This window comes from Anopheles arabiensis, chromosome 3, assembly GCF_016920715.1.
Source record: "Anopheles arabiensis isolate DONGOLA chromosome 3, AaraD3, whole genome shotgun sequence".
NCBI classification, from domain to species: Eukaryota; Metazoa; Arthropoda; class Insecta; order Diptera; family Culicidae; genus Anopheles; species Anopheles arabiensis.
Genome location: NC_053518.1, coordinates 59,719,730 through 59,738,441, shown reverse-complemented (window position 1 = coordinate 59,738,441; position 18,712 = coordinate 59,719,730). Strand labels below are relative to the sequence as shown.

The 18,712-nt window shown below is 36.9% G+C and overlaps 3 protein-coding genes across 21 annotated transcripts in view; all 3 read left to right on the top strand.

Annotated features, from left to right (window-relative positions):
- Positions 1-18,712, top strand: part of LOC120905248 (small conductance calcium-activated potassium channel protein) — a 134,800-nt gene that overhangs the window by 68,486 nt on the left and 47,602 nt on the right. The window lies entirely within an intron of this gene.
- On the top strand, positions 4,108-5,105 carry LOC120905251 (odorant receptor 67d-like). The gene is made up of 3 exons (XM_040316161.1): positions 4,108-4,343; positions 4,413-4,568; positions 4,634-5,105. The coding sequence occupies exons 1-3, from the start codon at positions 4,269-4,271 to the stop codon at positions 4,685-4,687; spliced, it is 285 nt and encodes a 94-aa protein (XP_040172095.1). The 5' UTR covers positions 4,108-4,268; the 3' UTR covers positions 4,688-5,105.
- LOC120905250 (odorant receptor 67d-like) lies at positions 11,026-13,389 on the top strand. Its single transcript, XM_040316160.1, has 5 exons — positions 11,026-11,744; positions 11,804-12,327; positions 12,392-12,581; positions 12,647-12,802; positions 12,876-13,389. The coding sequence occupies exons 1-5, from the start codon at positions 11,508-11,510 to the stop codon at positions 12,927-12,929; spliced, it is 1,161 nt and encodes a 386-aa protein (XP_040172094.1). The 5' UTR covers positions 11,026-11,507; the 3' UTR covers positions 12,930-13,389.

Here is an 18,712-nt window from a genome sequence, read left to right as displayed (position 1 = left end):
CATCCAAAAACGCATCGCCATATTAGCAAGGAAACTTTACAACTGTATAAATGTGACACATAAAAAGAAAACAAAAAAAAACCAATGCTACATTCACTAAAGTTTGCTGTTTAGCGTAGAAAGTTACTAAGAATCGAAAGCAAGTGCAAGCAATAACTAATACTGCAAAAAAGCTAAAAAAAGAAGAGTAGTGAGCAAAGAAGAGCATCCGAAAGAATAGAACCAACATTCTAACATACCATAACATACCACAAAGAGAAAGCAAAATGACTTCTTGAGAGCAGAGCATGAGAACGAAGCTGACGGGATGTTGTAATGAATGATAACGAGATTCCACATTTTACTGCCCGTCCTTTTAAGTTGACCCATTCCCTTACACCGCTCGCTCCCAAGTTCCTGTCATCGCCATCACCATTGGGAGGTGTCGCGTTTACCTCCCCATTATCCCTCTTCTCATCTGGGTTCATCCTTTTACTGCTCTGTTGTTCCCATAGTCCGGCACATGACCAACACTCAACATCGCCAGCGCGAAAGAACACGCTTGATGGGCCAATGGGATAGAATAAAACTTATCAGCCCCATTCTCCGGAGGGATGTTGAAAAAAAAACACTATCCCAAACGAGCTTCCACTGGCTGTGCCTTATTTTAGGTACCAGTGTGTTGAGCCCTTGCTCTTTCTACAAATGATTTTCTTTCTGTTTCGTGTGGTAGGTTTATATTACGCACCGTTCGTTCACTGTGAAATCATTTGAAAATGTTATCGATGGGCGTGTGACGCTGAATTGATGACGGTTGTGAAAAAGAATGCGTATCTGCTCTTCTATGTACAGAGATAAAATTTATAAGATTCGCCACTATCCATTTTCTAGAATATCTGAGAAATGTGAACAACAGGAGCGATCCAATGTTCCAGCTATGCTCTTTGCTTTGAAATAATTTGAAATAATATCACAATCTTAATGGTAATCATTTGTCTGCAAGATGTACATGTACATTTTCATCTTATCTTGAAAACTAACTGGAAAATTGAACCACGTGCAAAAATAACCACCATATCTTACTAACATATCTAGAGCTACAACTGCTTTGCGGTTTTAGCCTGCCTTAGGAGTGTTCGAAACCGCTCAATGTCTCGCGCTTTCGTCTGCAAATTCTTTATTGGACTTACCAAGTTATAACCATAATATCATAAACAAAAGATCATTACTTTTTAACGTCGTTCCTTTTTTGCAAAATTTACCTAAATTACTTAATACTATAATTAAAAATGATTTAACAAAATGCATGAGAACATGCTTTAATTAGAATATCATTCCAAATGCTCTACGGATCAACATGGGAAAAAATGTATGCTCAATGCCATTTACAACAAGCATTGGATATCACCAAATTGTTAAAGGCACACTTACCGGTACCGGGCAGATTTTTCGTTCTCCGTTTTGCTTCGTTCACCGTCGCACATCGCTGTTAACCGCTGTTAAAAAAATAAATTCATTAAAAACTGGTGACAATTTTTTGATCAATTTTCGCAAAAACAAGAGACTTCCAAAGGTTAAACCATACCCGGCCAAGTCGTGCGCTGCATAAATGAAATGTACCTGTGCCGGATGGTCTACTCTCTGTTAGTTTATCATAACAACATTTGAGTTTATGTACAAAGTTTTGAGTACTTTGAGTGCGTTAAGATAGCAACACACAGACCGTTTAATTTAATAAATATCAAATATTAAATATCAATCAATAAGCCATTTAGCGTAACCATCCATTAAAAGAGCATTCTATACTGCTTTTTTATTTCTTCTCATTAAATACGAATACAAACCACCACAATTGTCAATATTCTCACGTATTTGCATGATTCATAGTTATGCAAGCCAACAAAAAACTACGCACACGTACTTGTTGCCCTGAAGACTGAAATGGTAATACCTTAGTCTACGTTTACTACTCAATTCACAATTAAGTTTACACTATCATACGTTTTTTACTTTTACAACCTCCTGGTTGGTTCGCTTCATTTGTCCGTCTTGACATAACGGATCCGAATTATAAGCCGAACACTCTTACCTTTCTAGCATTTTTTGCATTTTTTATAATCAATTTATAACAAAAAATCAGCTTTAAAAATTCGCCAAACTGCAATCTCCCATATCAATTCTATCTGGATAATGGTCATATGTCAAAAGATAAGGTCGAATAAAATCGAAAATTTTATTTTAATTATATTCATTTATTTTAACGGAAGTACCCATATTGAACACGTTTAAAACTCTTATAATTCTGTAAAGGTCAAGTCTGTTCGACTTTTCTATCAAATGAAATTAAGAAATAAAAATGCTTAAAATTAAACGATATTAATAAATGAATAACAGCCATTGACACTGTGGTTATTCGGTAAATACATTGGAAATTACCGAAAGAAAAACATAATTCTAAAGAAAGAAAAACATAGTTCTAAATAGTACAGAATAAAATCCTTCCAAACTTTGAGATCGTAGAAAACGGTATTTGAGGAATAATACATATGGCCAAAATGATTTCAGAATTTTCACTGCCAAAAACAAGATGTTTTACAAATTCAACATACCACTCATCAAGATATGTGCCTTATATGTCGAGCGGACGAGAACGTCACATAGCCAAACATTAAAAGTTTCTAAAAAAAATCGTAAATACGAGCAAAAGCTGTTGCCCTGTCAACGAATGACATAAATGCAAAAAGTAATCTACTGATTCAATAATTTGACGTGCATTTCAATCCGTACAAAATCGATCGATTTCAAAATCCGTCGAGCTTTGGTCCGTACAAATGTCAAGGTATAATGAAATGCATTTTATTTAACATTTATTATTTTGTATAGAATAAATTTTAAATACATCCAAAAACAAAAAAAATCTCATTTTCTGCAGGTCTAGTTCACATTTGCTCATCAGTCATGATGCTATGGGTTAATATAATATAACATAACAATAAGTAATAAAACTCAACAAAAATATTTAAAAATGTATTACGATTAAGCAGCTTTGCAAAAACAATATTCAATCCACAAGAGGCGTCACTATTTCAAATTCTCTATATCAACTGTCTCTATTCTCACGTACTTGCATGATTTATCACTATCTAAACTAACAAAAAACTACCACCATGTCTTCGGGTAAGCAAATACCAACACTACAAGAACGTACTTGTTGCCCAGAAGAGTAAAATGGTAATAACTTAGTCTACGTTTACTACTCAATCCAACATGACGTTTACTTTGTCGCACGATTTATACGTTTACAACCTCCACTTAATCCGGTGGTTCGCTTCATTTGTCGGCCTTGATATAATGGCTCCGAACTATAAACCGAACATTCTTACCTTTCTGGCATTTTTTGGACTATCAATCTCGCTAATCGGTGAGGTATATACCGTTTGGTACTATTGGCCTAACTTAGTTAAGTTGATGGAATCTGCAGCCGTCTATGGTGTCTTCATACAGGTAATAAACACTCACGAATATATCTTCACAGTTCAAATTTAATCCAATCCAAATTATATGTACTCCTGATGATACATCACAGGGTCTTGCAAAATTCTACACAGCTCTTCGTTATCGAAAGTTCTTTGAAGCCATGTACAACCGTTTAGATCTATTCCATTACGAATATCGGAACCATGAAAAGAATAATGCAACTCTTCTCTTACTAATGAATCGTATCTGCTTGCTGAGGAAATTTATCACATTACAAATTATTGGTTGCATCCTAGTCCTGTCTCTTAATCCAATCATTCAATATATCATCAAGCGCGAACGTGTTCTAGTTTACGCTATTCTTCTGCCCTTCTCTGATCCGGAGATAACATCACACTACCTACTGAATCTGATTGTTCAGTACTATCTTATGATTGCTGGAATTGGAGGATTTGCAGCTGCTGAGAGTGTGTTGATACTTTTTGTGACCAGCGTTGCTGGATATGCCGATGTGCTCAAAAATAAGATCGATGAAATGAACATTATATTGCTGGATGCACAGAACTCCCGTGATCGTACGCCAGTCAAGTTAAAGCTACGTGAGATTGTTTTGCTACATCAGCGTGTTTTGGAGTAACTATACATATAACAGAGTTTATTGATTCTACTATTCATAATTCTGCTTGTTGGGTTTCAGGTACGAAGATGATCTTGAAAAGCGTTACTATCTCAACAACTGGGTCCAGGTGGCCTCAAGTATTTTCAATCTCACTGGTGCATTGTTTGGTTGCTACGTCAGCAATAGCTTTACCATGTACGCACTGGCGATCGCTGTTGTAGTTCAACTGTTTGAGCTATGCCTGCTAGGAACTATCCTCAGCATTAAGGTTGTGATTGTTAAGGAAAGATCGTAAGATCCGTATTGGAATAACACATTTGTTACGATTATTTTGCAGAACGAGGAGATCGAGCATGCATTCTATGATTCTTTGTGGTATCTGATGGATCATTCTGAGAAAAAGGACTTTTTAATCATGTTTCACAAAAGCCAACATGCCATGGAAATGACCGTTGCCAGCATGGCGCCGCTCAATATCGTTCTTTTTATTGCTGTAAGCATGACATACATCCTTGAAATAGTATTTTTCTAATGTGTATAGTTTTACTTTTCCTACAGATAATGCAAAAGATCTATGCTTATGCCATGATGTTGATGAACTTCTTCGAGTGATGTTTTGAATAATCAGTAAAATAACCATGTTTTACAGTTTTCTTATCACACCAACTCAAAACAACTTATAAAGAAAGGTTTAGCATGTTACCAGTCTTTGTTGTATTGCGGCACCATGAAAAAATAGCCACAGTGAGATCGCATTATTTTTATCGCAAACACATCCTTATATTAAGTTTTGAGACACTCATACAATTTTACTAGTTCTATGCTTTGAAATAAAGATAACAAAATTGCATTATCTGCATATCTGCATTGCATAAATTCAAATTTCTTAACTTATTAAATAGCATACACTATTTTAAAATCAGTTTTGCAAACAGCGTTTTCTTTTACAATTGCAACGCCATACAAATGCTCCACCTGTAACTATTGCAAGGATTTGTGTGATTTCATAGCAAGGGATACATGGGTCACGATGATATTAATTTTCAAAAAGGTAAAACATTCCGAAAATTGAGTTCAATTTTTTTTGGCAGAAGTGAACCGGTAAACTTGAACCAATTTAAAAATTTGACATGCATTTCGATCCCTGCTAAATGTCACAATTTATTCATGGAGAAAAATAATAATTAATAGTCGGAGAATAAATTTCCATTTATTTTCGTAAACAAAAAGCCATATTTAGCATGAAATATAGCTAATAAACAACATATCACCTACACCTTCACTCGAATCATTAATTTACATCGGTAAATTACATCGGTGGTACAGTCGTACTCGTACGACTTAACAACATGCACATCATTCAATCCCCGAAGGGACCGTGCCTCCATTGACGTAGATTTGACTATCCTGCTATGTTTACACATCGTACAACAGTCAATGAAAGCCAGGCCCACTATTGGTACAGATAAGGCAAGCCTTGACTGATAACGGTTATTGTGTCAAAGAAGAAAAAGATAAATTTACATTTATTTATTCATTTTCATATTTCATATTGTTTAACAAACCAGTTCCAAATAGGAAAACAAATAGATAAATTCTTACCATACGCACTTACGCAATTCTTATGATACGCAACTTTGCAGCACCACAGTGGTATGCGTATCAATTAGATAAATGCATTAACTCCGGAAGATACGTCGCTTAAAACAATAATCCCAATAATCAATAATGTCAATTGTCACTATTCTCACGTACTTGCATGATTTATCACTATCTAAGCTAACAAAAAACTACCAGCTAGCATGTCTTCTTGTAAGCAAGTACCAAAACTACAAGAACGTACTTGTTGCCCTGAAGAGTGGAATGGTAATACCTTAGTCCACATGGCCAAATAAAGAGCCAATTATGTGACTCGAGTGTTTGAAAAAAAATATAAAAAATGCTCATTTTCTATCATGATCCGTGTTAGAAAACTCGATTTGACTCTGGTTTGACATGTCTAACTAAACGAAGGTCATTTGCATTACCTGCATTTGTCCAACAGCTTTCGGTCAGTTTGAAGCTGCGGATATCGTTTTATTTTACGGTTTAACTACTAAATACATATTTTTAAGCTACGCGTATTGCATGTAATTAGATTCAGAAGGGATTTTTGTAATTATTTACTTAAAAAGAGTGGGAATAACAAAATGCACAGAAATTAGAAACACATAACAAAAGTGCTACTTTGAATGACATTGCCAAAAACATTTGAAATGGGGACTATTTTTATTTTTATTTTTTATTTACATAACTGCTGTCTGAATTGAATTCTTAACAACATACCTATTAACTAAACTAATTAAATATTTGCTCGGATGATGGATCGGAAGGATGGTAAGGAGAAGTGATGGTCAAACAGGTGTGCGCAGGAATTAAACAATCTCACAGCACGTAATAAAGGGTCATTTAAACCAACTGAAGTGCGTCGATTTGGAACATATAAAGGAGCACGAGGGCGTAAGGAACGAATTGGAACATAGAAATGCAGGGATGAAAGAATGATATGTGAATCCACAGCATTAGATATGAGCGAGGCAACAAACATTATTTGGGAAATTTGACGGCGTTTCTCCAATGAGTCCAGACCCAACAGCTGGCATCTTTGCTCATAGTCCGGTAGGGTATCTGACGTGAAGCCGGGCATTTTGCTGACAATATACCGAGTAAATGATCTCTGCACTCTTTCTATGCGGTCAATCGATGTAAATGAGGTGGGACACCAAACAACAACACAGTATTCCAAAATCGGTCTTACTAACGAACAATATAACGCTTTTAAACACAGAGGTTCGGTTATGCGGATTGAAAAACGTTTTATCATACCGATTGTTTTACGAGCCTTATTAACGGTAACGTCATTGTGATCGAGGAATGATAACCTGCTATCGAAAGTTACACCAAGATCTTTTACCGAGAGTACACGATTTATTGCTATACCCTCGAAGTTATAAGCAGTCGTAACGGGACAACATGAACGACTGAAGGACATGACATGACATTTTTCGGGGCATAGAACTAGCTGGTTCGATGAGCACCATGATGCAAATCGGTTGAGGGTGTTTTGGAGCGATACGCAGTCACCAACAGACGATATAGATTTAAAAATCTTTAGGTCATCTGCATAACAAAGAAAACAATCGTGTGGAATGACTGAGTTAACATCATCAATAAATAACACGAACAATAAAGGACTCAACACGCTACCGTGAGGCACTTGGATGAAAAGGATTTGCAAAAACAGGAGTTTAGTTTAACACGAAAAGAGCGATTGCTGAGAAACGAATCAAGCCAACGAATGTGTGAGTCAATGAAACCCATTTTGGATAGCTTCGCAAGAAGGATAGGGTGAGGAATACGGTCAAAGGCTTTAAAGTCAGTATAAATGATATCAACCTGAGAACCGCTGTCTAAACTAGAGGTGATAACGGAAGTCAAGGAAATAAGGTTTGTCAAGGTAGAACGTTTAGGAAAGAAACCGTGTTGCTGAGGTATAATGCAGTTTCTTGCAATAAAGAGGATATGTGAGTGGACTATAGATTCAAATATTTTGGAGCTTGCACAGAGGATGCTGATTCCACGATAATTGGTAGCGTTTGCACGATTACCTTTCTTAGGGATAGGAGTAATATGAGCTAATTTCCATGTCTCCGGGAATGAACATGATTTAATGGATATACGATACAGTTTTAATAGGAGAGAACCGAGCACAGTATTGCATTTCTTATATACTGCTGCTGGAATGCCATCTTTACCGGGATTATATGACTGTTTCAGATTTTTTATTGCTTGTAAAACTGTGCTAAGGTGTAAGTTTAGATTACTTTCATTCATTACATCGGTGGGAGTGTTATGAGTGCTATTAGAGATTGATGCTTTGGTTTTGATTGATTCAGCATACACACTTGAAAAATGTTCAGCTAGAAGGTTGCAGCAGCCGTCAGTACCGGATGCAGAGAGATTGCCAAGAGTCAGATGTGAAGGGATATCATTAGATTTACGGCGTTTATCAGCATATCCCCAAAAGGCTTTGGAATGAATTTTAAACTGTGCTTGCATTCGGTGGACGTAAGATCTAAAGCAAGCCCTGTTATATATGCGATATGCATTGAAGGCGTGTTTGAATATGCGCTTATGATGAGGATCTCGCATGTCTTGATAATTACCTAGTGTGCGATTGCGATCTCTTTTGAGGGAGCGGAGTATAGAGTCAGATCAGTCAGGGGAGTTGTTAGGTTTATAGGTAGGACAGCAGGAGGGGAAATCCGAGATAATATTAGCATTAAAAGCAGTAACCGCATCATTAATTGAAATATCTGTATCTAAGAACGACCAGTTAATATTCGAAAGCATAGCTGAAAGTTTAGAGTAATCCATTTTTTCAAAGTTATATCTACGAATATTTGACGATACTGAGCGCGGAGCCTTTTGAATATTTGCAGAGAGAGAGAATTCTAAAGCTGGATGATAATCATCTGGTCTAAGTAAAGGTGCTACAGCCGATAGCACCTGAGAGTTTATATCAACTGCGCTCTCATTAACAAAAATTAGATCTAATTGACGTCCCAGACTGTTTTTGATCCCTGAGATTTGACGGAGACTACACTCTGTTATTATGTCGCAAAATACATTATGTTCAGCGTTGCTTGATGAGTGTGCATTACTTGAAACATAATAGTTTTCAATGGGCGTCCAAACAATAGAAGGCATATTGAAATCACCTAACAATAACATTGAATCGTTTCTTTTTAGGCGGTGTTGAACCGCATCAATACTATCGCTAAGGCTATTTAACAATGCGTTATTTGCTATCATACCTGGCGGGATATAAATGCCGCCTATAAATAGAGATACTCTCTGCATCCTAATCTTTACCCAAACCATCTCGATGTTGGCTGGAGATGAAATCAATTCGGTGATCATATCCGCTTTCAAATACTTATCTAATACATGTAAATACCACATCACAAATTCAGCCAGTCCTTATTGAGGCTCATAAACTACCTAACAAATTCACGACTAAACTTTACAAGCAGACGGCTACCGGGACTTTATAGCGGTCTATGAGAACATCGATGGTGAAGTGTGTGGTGGGAGGAAAAAAATATTGGACTAGGATTACATTCCTTAACTATGTATGTAACAACAGCAAATATTTAGAATCTGCTAAAAAATCGTTGTTCAGGTTTTTGTGTCGCTTTTGTTTGATCGGATCAGGTTTGAACCGTTGTTCACAAAATTGATAAGGTTGTCATGGCAATTTCAAAATAATTTTTGTAAAACTTTTTACATACTTTGGTTTGCATTTTTAAAACAATCATTAGAGGCGAAAAAAATTTTGTTTGTGAATTTTTTTGATATTCGCAAAAAATATATTTTGATAATTACTCTTATAAAACTTTTAAAACCTTAAAATAAGTTATAAAACCACTTTTAAAAAATCGTTCAAAAATGTATTTCTTTAAAACCTTTGTAGAATATGTTATTTATATTTTTGAACGATTTTTAAATGCGTTAGTTAGCACAAAACACCTGTTTTTCGAAGTGTCTTTATAGTTATGGTACGACCATAAATTTGTTTTTTCGTCGTAATTCGTGTAATGTGTTTAAAAAAATTTAAAAAAATATACAAAGTTGTGAAATAGTATTCTGCACGACTCATATATTCACTGTTTTTATCTATCTCTTATGGATTTTCCGCAAATCGCGAAAAACAACTGTCCATATAGTTGTGGTAGGCGCTGTAGTTAAGTTGATTGAATCTACAGCCTTCTACGGGAAGGTTTGAGAGAGAGAGAGAGAGAGAGAGAGAGAGAGAGAGAGAGAGAGAGAGTCAGGGAGTAGGCATCTGTGGTAGGTTCGGCGCGCACTTTGCTTACCAGAACCGTGTACGGTAAGTCGATGCGCGGAATGATGAGGAAGAGTACAGAACGAGGCGGGGTATCGAGGCGAGAACGTACCGTAGTTGGTTTAATTGCGAATGAATTGTATTAATCGTTCACTGCGTTAGGAAGAGATGGTCAAGTTACACTTATCAACGGACGGGTGGAACTACGGAACTTTACTTGCGCGATGGATCGGATTCCAGGCGGCGTTAAAACGCTGCGGGAGTATTAACCGATTAAGGTGCAAACTTGCACTTCTTCCGTAGAAGGGGTAATGCTGATCGGTCAACCGACTGATTAGCTGATAACCAAACGTGGTTACCAATTGGGCAGAGCCTTCGGCGGCATCTGCTAATGGGGAGAGACACTAAACACGAGTGATCTACGTGTATGAAACTAGTGAACTGTCTCACTGTTTCGAATAAGCTTTATTTATAACGCATTCTTTAACAGTGATGACACAATGTCTTTTTACACTTATTTTATGTTTACGACTAATATTAACCTACTTTCATAATGTGGTTGCTAACCTTCCTGGATTGAGGTTCGTTCATCAAAATATAACGTCAATGTCCGGGTGTTTGTTTGTCACTTGGTGTTATTGTTGCGCAATCGTTTTACAGCCGTTCTGAGTTGCGAGGCGCGTTTCATATTACTGCCGCGTTATGTTTTTATAAGTTGTTGGTTCGCGCTTCCTGTTCTACGATTTGTGTATGCTAAGCATTTATTGCATGTTACGTTTTCTGTCTCACATGATTCGATTGTTGGTTAATTTGGATGTGTTTTTAGTTGGATGGTTTCGGTAAGCAACAATTATGTTAATGTGGCTTTTTGAGTTGGTTCAACTCTTAATTGTAATTCGGTTAAAGTGTTTTTAAGTTGTGTTTGAACTACTGTTCAAAGCAGTAAATCTGCTACACATCCTAAAGAATTATGTGGACGTGCGTCACAAAAGACAAAAAAGAAAAAAATAGAACGAGAAAGAGTGTGTGTGTTAGCGAGAGAGAGAGAGAGAGAGAGAGAGAGATAGAGAGAGAGAGAGAGAAAGAGAAACGAGTAAATTAAAAAAAGAACAATACATATTAAACATATAAAACCAAAGAACACCAAGGATAAAACAAATACCACTCGTATACTTTTTGTAGCACTTTCAAAGATTTCGAACACCAAATTGCGTTCAAACCTCGAATGCTCGAAAGTTCGATGTTTTTCTTCATCATAAAAATCACCAAGTTCTAGTGTTAGTAGCCCATAAAATTGCTAATGATATTACACAAAACTTGCAAAAAAGGGTATGACACTAGAGCATTTAAGTAAACTCGTTTTCCTTCGTTAAACACTCCTCAAGTATCTCATTAAATAAAAATACATACAACCACAATTGTTCCCATTCTCATACTCGTAAATAATTCATTTGTGTCAATGATAATAAAAAATACCCACACGTACTTGTTGCCCAGAAGAGTAAAATGGTAATACCTTAGTCTACGTTTATTACTCAATCCAACATGACGTTTACTTTGTCGCACGATTTATACGTTTACAACCTTCACTTAATCCGGTGGTTCGCTTCATTTGTCGGCCTTGATATAATGGCTCCGAACTATAAACCGAACATTCTTACCTTTCTGGCATTTTTTGGACTATCAATCTCGCTAATCGGTGAGGTATACACCGTTTGGTACTTCTGGCCTATTTTAGACAAGCTAATGGAATCTGCAGCTATCTTTGGTGTCTTCATACAGGTAAATATCAGGATATTTTTGCAGCTTCAAATATCTGTATTTCTGATTATACTTAACAGGGTCTTGCAAAGTTCTACACAGCTCTTCGTTATCGCAAGTTCTTTGAAGCCATGTACAACCGTTTAGATCTATTCCATTACGAATATCGGAACCATGAAAAGAATAATGCAACTCTTCTCTTGCTAATGAATCGTATCTGCTTGCTGAGGAAACTTATTACATCACAATTTTCTATCTCAATCCTAACATTAATGGTTACTCCCATGGCTCAATACATCCTGAAGGGTGAGCGGTTTCTGGTGTACACCATTATTTTGCCTTTCACCGATCCGGAGATAACATCACACTACCTACTGAATCTAGTTGTTCAGTACTATCTCCTAATTGTAGGATTGGCTGGGTTTTCAGCTGCTGAGAGTGTGTTGATACTTTTTGTGACCAGCGTTGCAGGATATGCCGATGTGCTCAAAAATAAGATCAATGAAATGAACACTTTATTGCTGGATGCACAGAACTCCCGTGACCGTACGTCAGTCAAGTTAAAGCTACGTGAGATTGTTTTGCTACATCAGCGTGTTTTGGAGTAACTATACAAATAACAGAGTTTGTTGATTCTACTATTCATAATTCTGCTTGCTGGGTTTCAGGTACGAAGATGATCTTGACAAGCGTTACTATCTCAACAACTGGGTTCAGGTGGCCTCAAGTATTTTCAATCTCACTGGTGCATTGTTTGGTTGCTACGTCAGCAATAGTTTTACCATGTACGCATTAGCGATCACTATTGTAATTCAACTGTTTGAGCTATGCCTGCTAGGAACTATCCTCAGTATAAAGGTTTCTATTGATATCGAGTTGCAACAGCCATATAAGATTTAACATATTTTACCATTATTTTCCAGAATGAAGAGATCGAGCATGCATTCTATGATTCTTTGTGGTATCTGATGGATCATTCTGAGAAAAAGGACTTTTTAATCATGTTTCACAAATGCCAACATGCCAAGGAAATGACTGTTGCCAGTATGGCGCCGCTGAATATCGTTCTTTTTATTGCTGTAAGCATAACATAGTCATACTTCTTTAAAATTGGGGACCTTACTATAGCCTACATACGTAACTTTATTTCAGATAATGCAAAAGATCTACGCCTTAGCCATGATGATGATGAGGTTTTCAGAGTGAATTAACCATACCATAACATAAATAATAGTTTTCAAATTGATTTAAGGCATTCTAAAGAGCCAAAGACAACTTTATATGTTGAAATAGGTTTTCCTACAACGTATAATTTAAGACACGAGCAAAAAAATTTGTTCAATAAAATACTTTATTCTGTACTCATGAAGTGCTAAACTCCAGATTGGTGTTGCTCTAATGTTATTAAGATTTGTTGTTTGTATGCAGATCTTGAGAGATCATGTACTAAATAGTGCTAGTATTACAAGATTATTATATAACAATACAATTTTAAATAAACTTTCAAATAAAGCCAACCATTAGCCACCCAATTGTTTAATTTTTTTCATTTTCTAAATTGCTCAACCCATATTCAATCGTGAAAAATGCGTATACAATACAAAAAAATCTAAATTCGGTCCGATTACATTGCAGCAACATGCTGGGAATTCAATTAGATTTCATATTCGCTATTCCAATCATAATCCTCAAAAAAAATATACCGCATAAGCAATTCTTCTCCAAAGGATTGTTAGTGGATAATGGGCGTTGAGAGCAACGTTTAATTACCCAACACTCCCGCCACCTCTCGAGCACTATCGAGAAATTAGCGCTAGATTAAACAAACTACCGGTTAACCGAACACGGTTCATCCCAGCATCTACCCTCGACCAACGACTCTCGTTGGGACGAATCTTGCTAAATAGAGCATTGGTGAAGAAAATAAAATGCTAATTTCTTTGTGCCACTTTTACCTAAGCTATCCACCCTCACTAACCCTGTGCACAGATAGTGAGTTGTCTCACATGGTGCGAATATCAACCGTTGATACAACCGCTTCGAACATGGACGCGACTAAACGTTGCCCATTAGTTCAAATTAAACTTTTGTATAGGAGCAAGAAAGAGAGATAGTGGTAGTGTAGGCCCGTGTGTATATATATATATATATATATATATATATATATATATATATATATATATATATATATATATATATATATATACATGTGTGTGTGTGTGTGTGTGTGTGTGTGTGTGTGTGTGTGTGTGTGTGTGTGTGTGTGTGTGTGTGTGTGTGTGTGTGTGTGTGTGTGTGTGTGTGTGTGTGTGTGTGTGTGTGTGTGTGTGTGTGTGTGTGTGTGTGTGTGTGTGTGTGTGTGTGTGTGTGTGTGTGTGTGTGTGTGTGTGTGTGTGTGTGTGTGTGTGTGTGTGTGTGTGTGTGTGTGTGTGTGTGTGTGTGTGTGTGTGTGTGTTCCAGATTTCTTGCTCAAAACACTGTTTTACCCACCACGTTTTTTCTTTCTTGGCAATCCACGATTTGCGATTGTTGAGAGAATGTGCTGTAAGCTTTACCATAGTCTAATTTCTATAGGGAGTTTTATTCGTTACAGACAACCATCAAATGGATCGTTTCACAGCAATGCGGTCTTGCATACTTTTGTACGGCAATCCCGGTTGAGTAAAATAAACGAATGTGCTCATCACCACGTTGCAATATCAATCCACTTACAAAAACGAAAATCTGTATCAGCGGTATTGAGATATAGGTTTATTACTACACCGCATCGTTTAATGACAGAAGATATTCATAATCTTAATTGAAAACATGATTCATTTTTACATTAAGTTTAAAAAAAAGTTATATTATTTTAAATGCTTAAATTTAATTCATAATTATTCAAACTTTCCAATATAAAAAAGTATACGAAAACTTCATGGTATTTGCAATTCACATTTATTTGTATTTTATATTACCTTTTGTATCACATTAACCATGAAGCTTTATTCCTAGAATCCAGTAAAATATTGTCACTATTGTGCTGCTCGAATATATCAACAACCACATCAAACTTATTGAACAATTTAAAAATCTATATTTATCAACTCAGCGAAATATACTGTTGGCTGATACATAAAAAACTTTTTTGATTTAAAAGCTTCCTTTTTATTTTGCTTCCATACCGCAAGACCTTTTTCTGCATAATGGGTAAAGGTTGTTCTTATTACACCTTATTGTTTATTGTTATTGTTATTGTTTACTATATATGACACACAAGTCTTTCTATTGAATGAAAAATGTATGTAGCTTACGAGAATTAAGAGTTGTAGCGATCAACAACAGTTACTGCGCATTCTCATCGAATTATCTTATTGATGTTATTTCAACCGTTAAATCAAGCTATACACTATGTAACTAATTCAGGATATAAAGACATATATTTATTAAAGCAAAGCGTATAAGCTCAAATCTTTGAATCGTTCATTATAAGCAGCAAAAAACGACAGAAAAAACAGGTAACTATAAGCTATAATAAATAGCAGCGATGGTTCATAAATCTTTATTGGTGTCGAACCGGAAACTCGTATCGGTCGGAACCCGTCACCAAACCATCGACAAATGATAGATTATACGTGTAGCATCAGCAAAATACCCGAATCAATCAATTGCGATTATCAGTCGGTGTTATTCACACCGCCCAAGTCGATCTTGTGGAGACGTTGGTTTTCCCATTAATTCCGAGTACCAGTTCAGCTGAATGCTTTCCGAGTTGTCTCTGCATGACTGTGTCAGAAAGTCTCAGAAAGTAAAAGAAAAAGAGGTTTGGAATTCGTAAACGCTCAAAAACAACCTAACGACACCGACTCCAGGCCACGAACGGACCTATAGCACGGTACAATGAAAAATGATCAGCATTATTTTGCAGGTCAAACATCGAGACAAAATCTTCATCAAAACAACTACTTCTGCAAAACGAATAGCCTATCTCTTTGTAAGCTGATTTTTGTGATGATGCTTCATTTTCACACAACGCAGATTGTACACAAAAACATCACAAAACTCTTGTCACAACGGCTCACTGTTGTAGTACGTTTGGAAGCTATTTACATCCATATAGTATTTGAGGGTAGCTGATTATGGACAAGGTGGTTACTGAACTTTAACCTAGTTTGTTTTTGTGTACTGATGGTTAATAATGTTAATCAATATATTTGTAATAACCCTGTTTTCTGTGGATGATTAAATGTTCCACCTCTCAAGACGTTTAAGCCTTCCAACACACGTTTTGTGATGACCGGGAGACAGTTGATTGAGCTACCGACAATTGTTACTCCCCAGATACGCCACATTTTTGTTCAGAAGATCTTTTGTTCCACTCACTCTCCAGTCTGCATATAACTAAGCAGGCTCGATTTCAATAACAACAAACTGTCGATTGGCGTAGAAAAGAGAAGAAAACATGGAAAACAAACTACAATCATTCGACACAAGACCCTCCAAACAAGCAAACGAGCAAGCAAGCAAGCAAGCAATGAAGCAAACAAACAAACAAGCTTGTCCGAAGACTACGAGACATTCCGCACCCGCTTCATACCTACTTCACCCGTGTGCTGCTCGACACACGTTGGCGTAGAAAAGAGAAGAAAACATGGAAAACAAACTACAATCATTCGACACAAGACCCTCCAAACAAGCAAACGAGCAAGCAAGCAAGCAAGCAATGAAGCAAACAAACAAACAAGCTTGTCCGAAGACTACGAGACATTCCGCACCCGCTTCATACCTACTTCACCCGTGTGCTGCTCGACACACACATATACACACACGCAAATCGAAACATGAACTTTCTGGCTACACTAATGCCACTTTATGATATCGCCATAGACTGCCGGCATTTTGTCTTTTCCACTACTTCTATGATTGCTTTGCCACCGTAGCTACCGCTACTATCTTCCCTGAGCGGTTGCGGTAAGCTCACCAGGAGGCAAGACCAATGTTGGTGAACCGAAGGAATTTCAATATAAATTCTCGCATTCAACCCACATCATGTTGTACACACCGTCCCGCTCTCTCCACAAACTAACTGTTCCTGGAGTGTAAGGATGTTTTATTTTTGCCGAGATTCACTCGTGGTATCGAAACCCAAAAAGTTTCTTCATTCTCACGCCTCCTTCACAACAATTGCTCTTTGGCTTGGTAGGAGGGTAAGGAAAGACACCAATGCGGTGCTTTTGCTAACTCAATCGGTCTATGAAGCTGTTCGCTTGTCCCACGGCATGCGCTTGGCCACATTGAGAGAAAAACAGCTCTTTTGCCACTCTTTTCCATCTAATCGCTGATCATCAATATTAAGTGAACTGTTGTGCCGTTAAACTGTGGCCATCAGTGCAAGCTGCTATTGTTTGAATGCCTTCATTTCATGCTTCAATGCCAAACCTGATTATGCTGATGAACAATCACTATGGTAGGTCTCATTAGACTAAACCAAGATGCAATAAAAACTTTGTTTTGTTATTTTCCTATTAATTCAACTATATTTAAAACGAATATTGTATTCATTTCATGTGATCAAGCGTAGTTGCTCACCTTCTTTCATGACCATTTTGACATATAGTCATCAGTTTGTGGACATACATATAGTCATCGGTTTGTGAGTTTTAACTGATAATTAAGAGTATCATTGTCTAGCACAGCGTTTGTATACATGGGAAGCATTTTTCAACAGCAAATAAATTAGCCCTATTTACCACATATTTCACACTAAACCGATAAGTAGATACGTAGGTCATAGTAACATCGTTTATTGTCGTCGCTCGTTGCTCGTTGCTCGTAGCTTCTTTAAAAAAATTATGTATTGGTCATTACACACCAAAACACTCCACATAAAATACAATATTTCGTAGAAAATTTTGTAACGTTAAGTATGATTTTGTTACAATAGATGTTTATTGCTGTTTTTCTATAGAAAGGTTTTCGCTTACATAAAACGCCTTAGAGCAGTTTTGCTGTAAAATGTCGCATCATCTGCCGATAAACGAAACAAACGTTACTACATGAAAACAGTTCCATCCATCTGCAATAGAAATGTTAATTCGACATTAATCGTATATTCATTTGTGTGTAGAGTAAATATTACCTAGCTTGTATCTTTCCGAGCGATTTTCTTTGCTTAAATAATGCTTCTGTTATGAAAATCTTTCTAATCCTGTTATATTTACGTTAGATAAGAGTTTTTTTTTTAATTTATCGTTCACTGCACTGCACTAAAATCAAAAGCAAACATGTACAAATTGTTTCTTTAATCATTGTGCGCACACCAAATGCTGAACAGCATCCGCCAGATTCTTCAGTTAATCGAAACGTTTGTCCTACAGTTATTGTTAAATAAGCGTAAAATTTAAAGCACGGTTACCCAGCCTCCTTAGTCCTCTTGCTCTTTCCCTTTGGGCAGTGTCTCCTTGGGCCTCATTCCCATCAGATACAGGGAAAGAGGAAATGACGGATGATGCCATTCCACTTCATTCCACCGGAAAACGACCGCTAAAGGTTATGGGTTCACACTGTGGTTGCAGTGAGCTGCAGTCATCCGTAATACCCGTTGATCATTGCGTACAGTCCGCAACCGATTGGACTGGGTGTTTGTTAACGATGTTATGCACGGAGGAGCTGAGGATAACCCTCAAACCACGAACGTGCTTTGCCTCCTTTTTTCACATAGTTTTTATCGCATTTGAGTAACCGCGAGAATGATAAAAGTATGAATAAAAATGCTTCCTGCATAAAAACTGACAATGAAATTCGACGGCCTCCGCGAACAATTCTCGGGTGTATACTCGATCTGTTCCATACTGCAGCATATTTCATTCGTGCTATTGAGCACGTTTTCATACCACTTCCGGTTAGACAGTGTGTGCACTGATTCATTTCTGCTTTGTCCTGGTTTATCCCTACCCAGAACCTTTTTTAATTGCTCTTCTACATTGTTCATTTCGGTAGACGCCTGTATA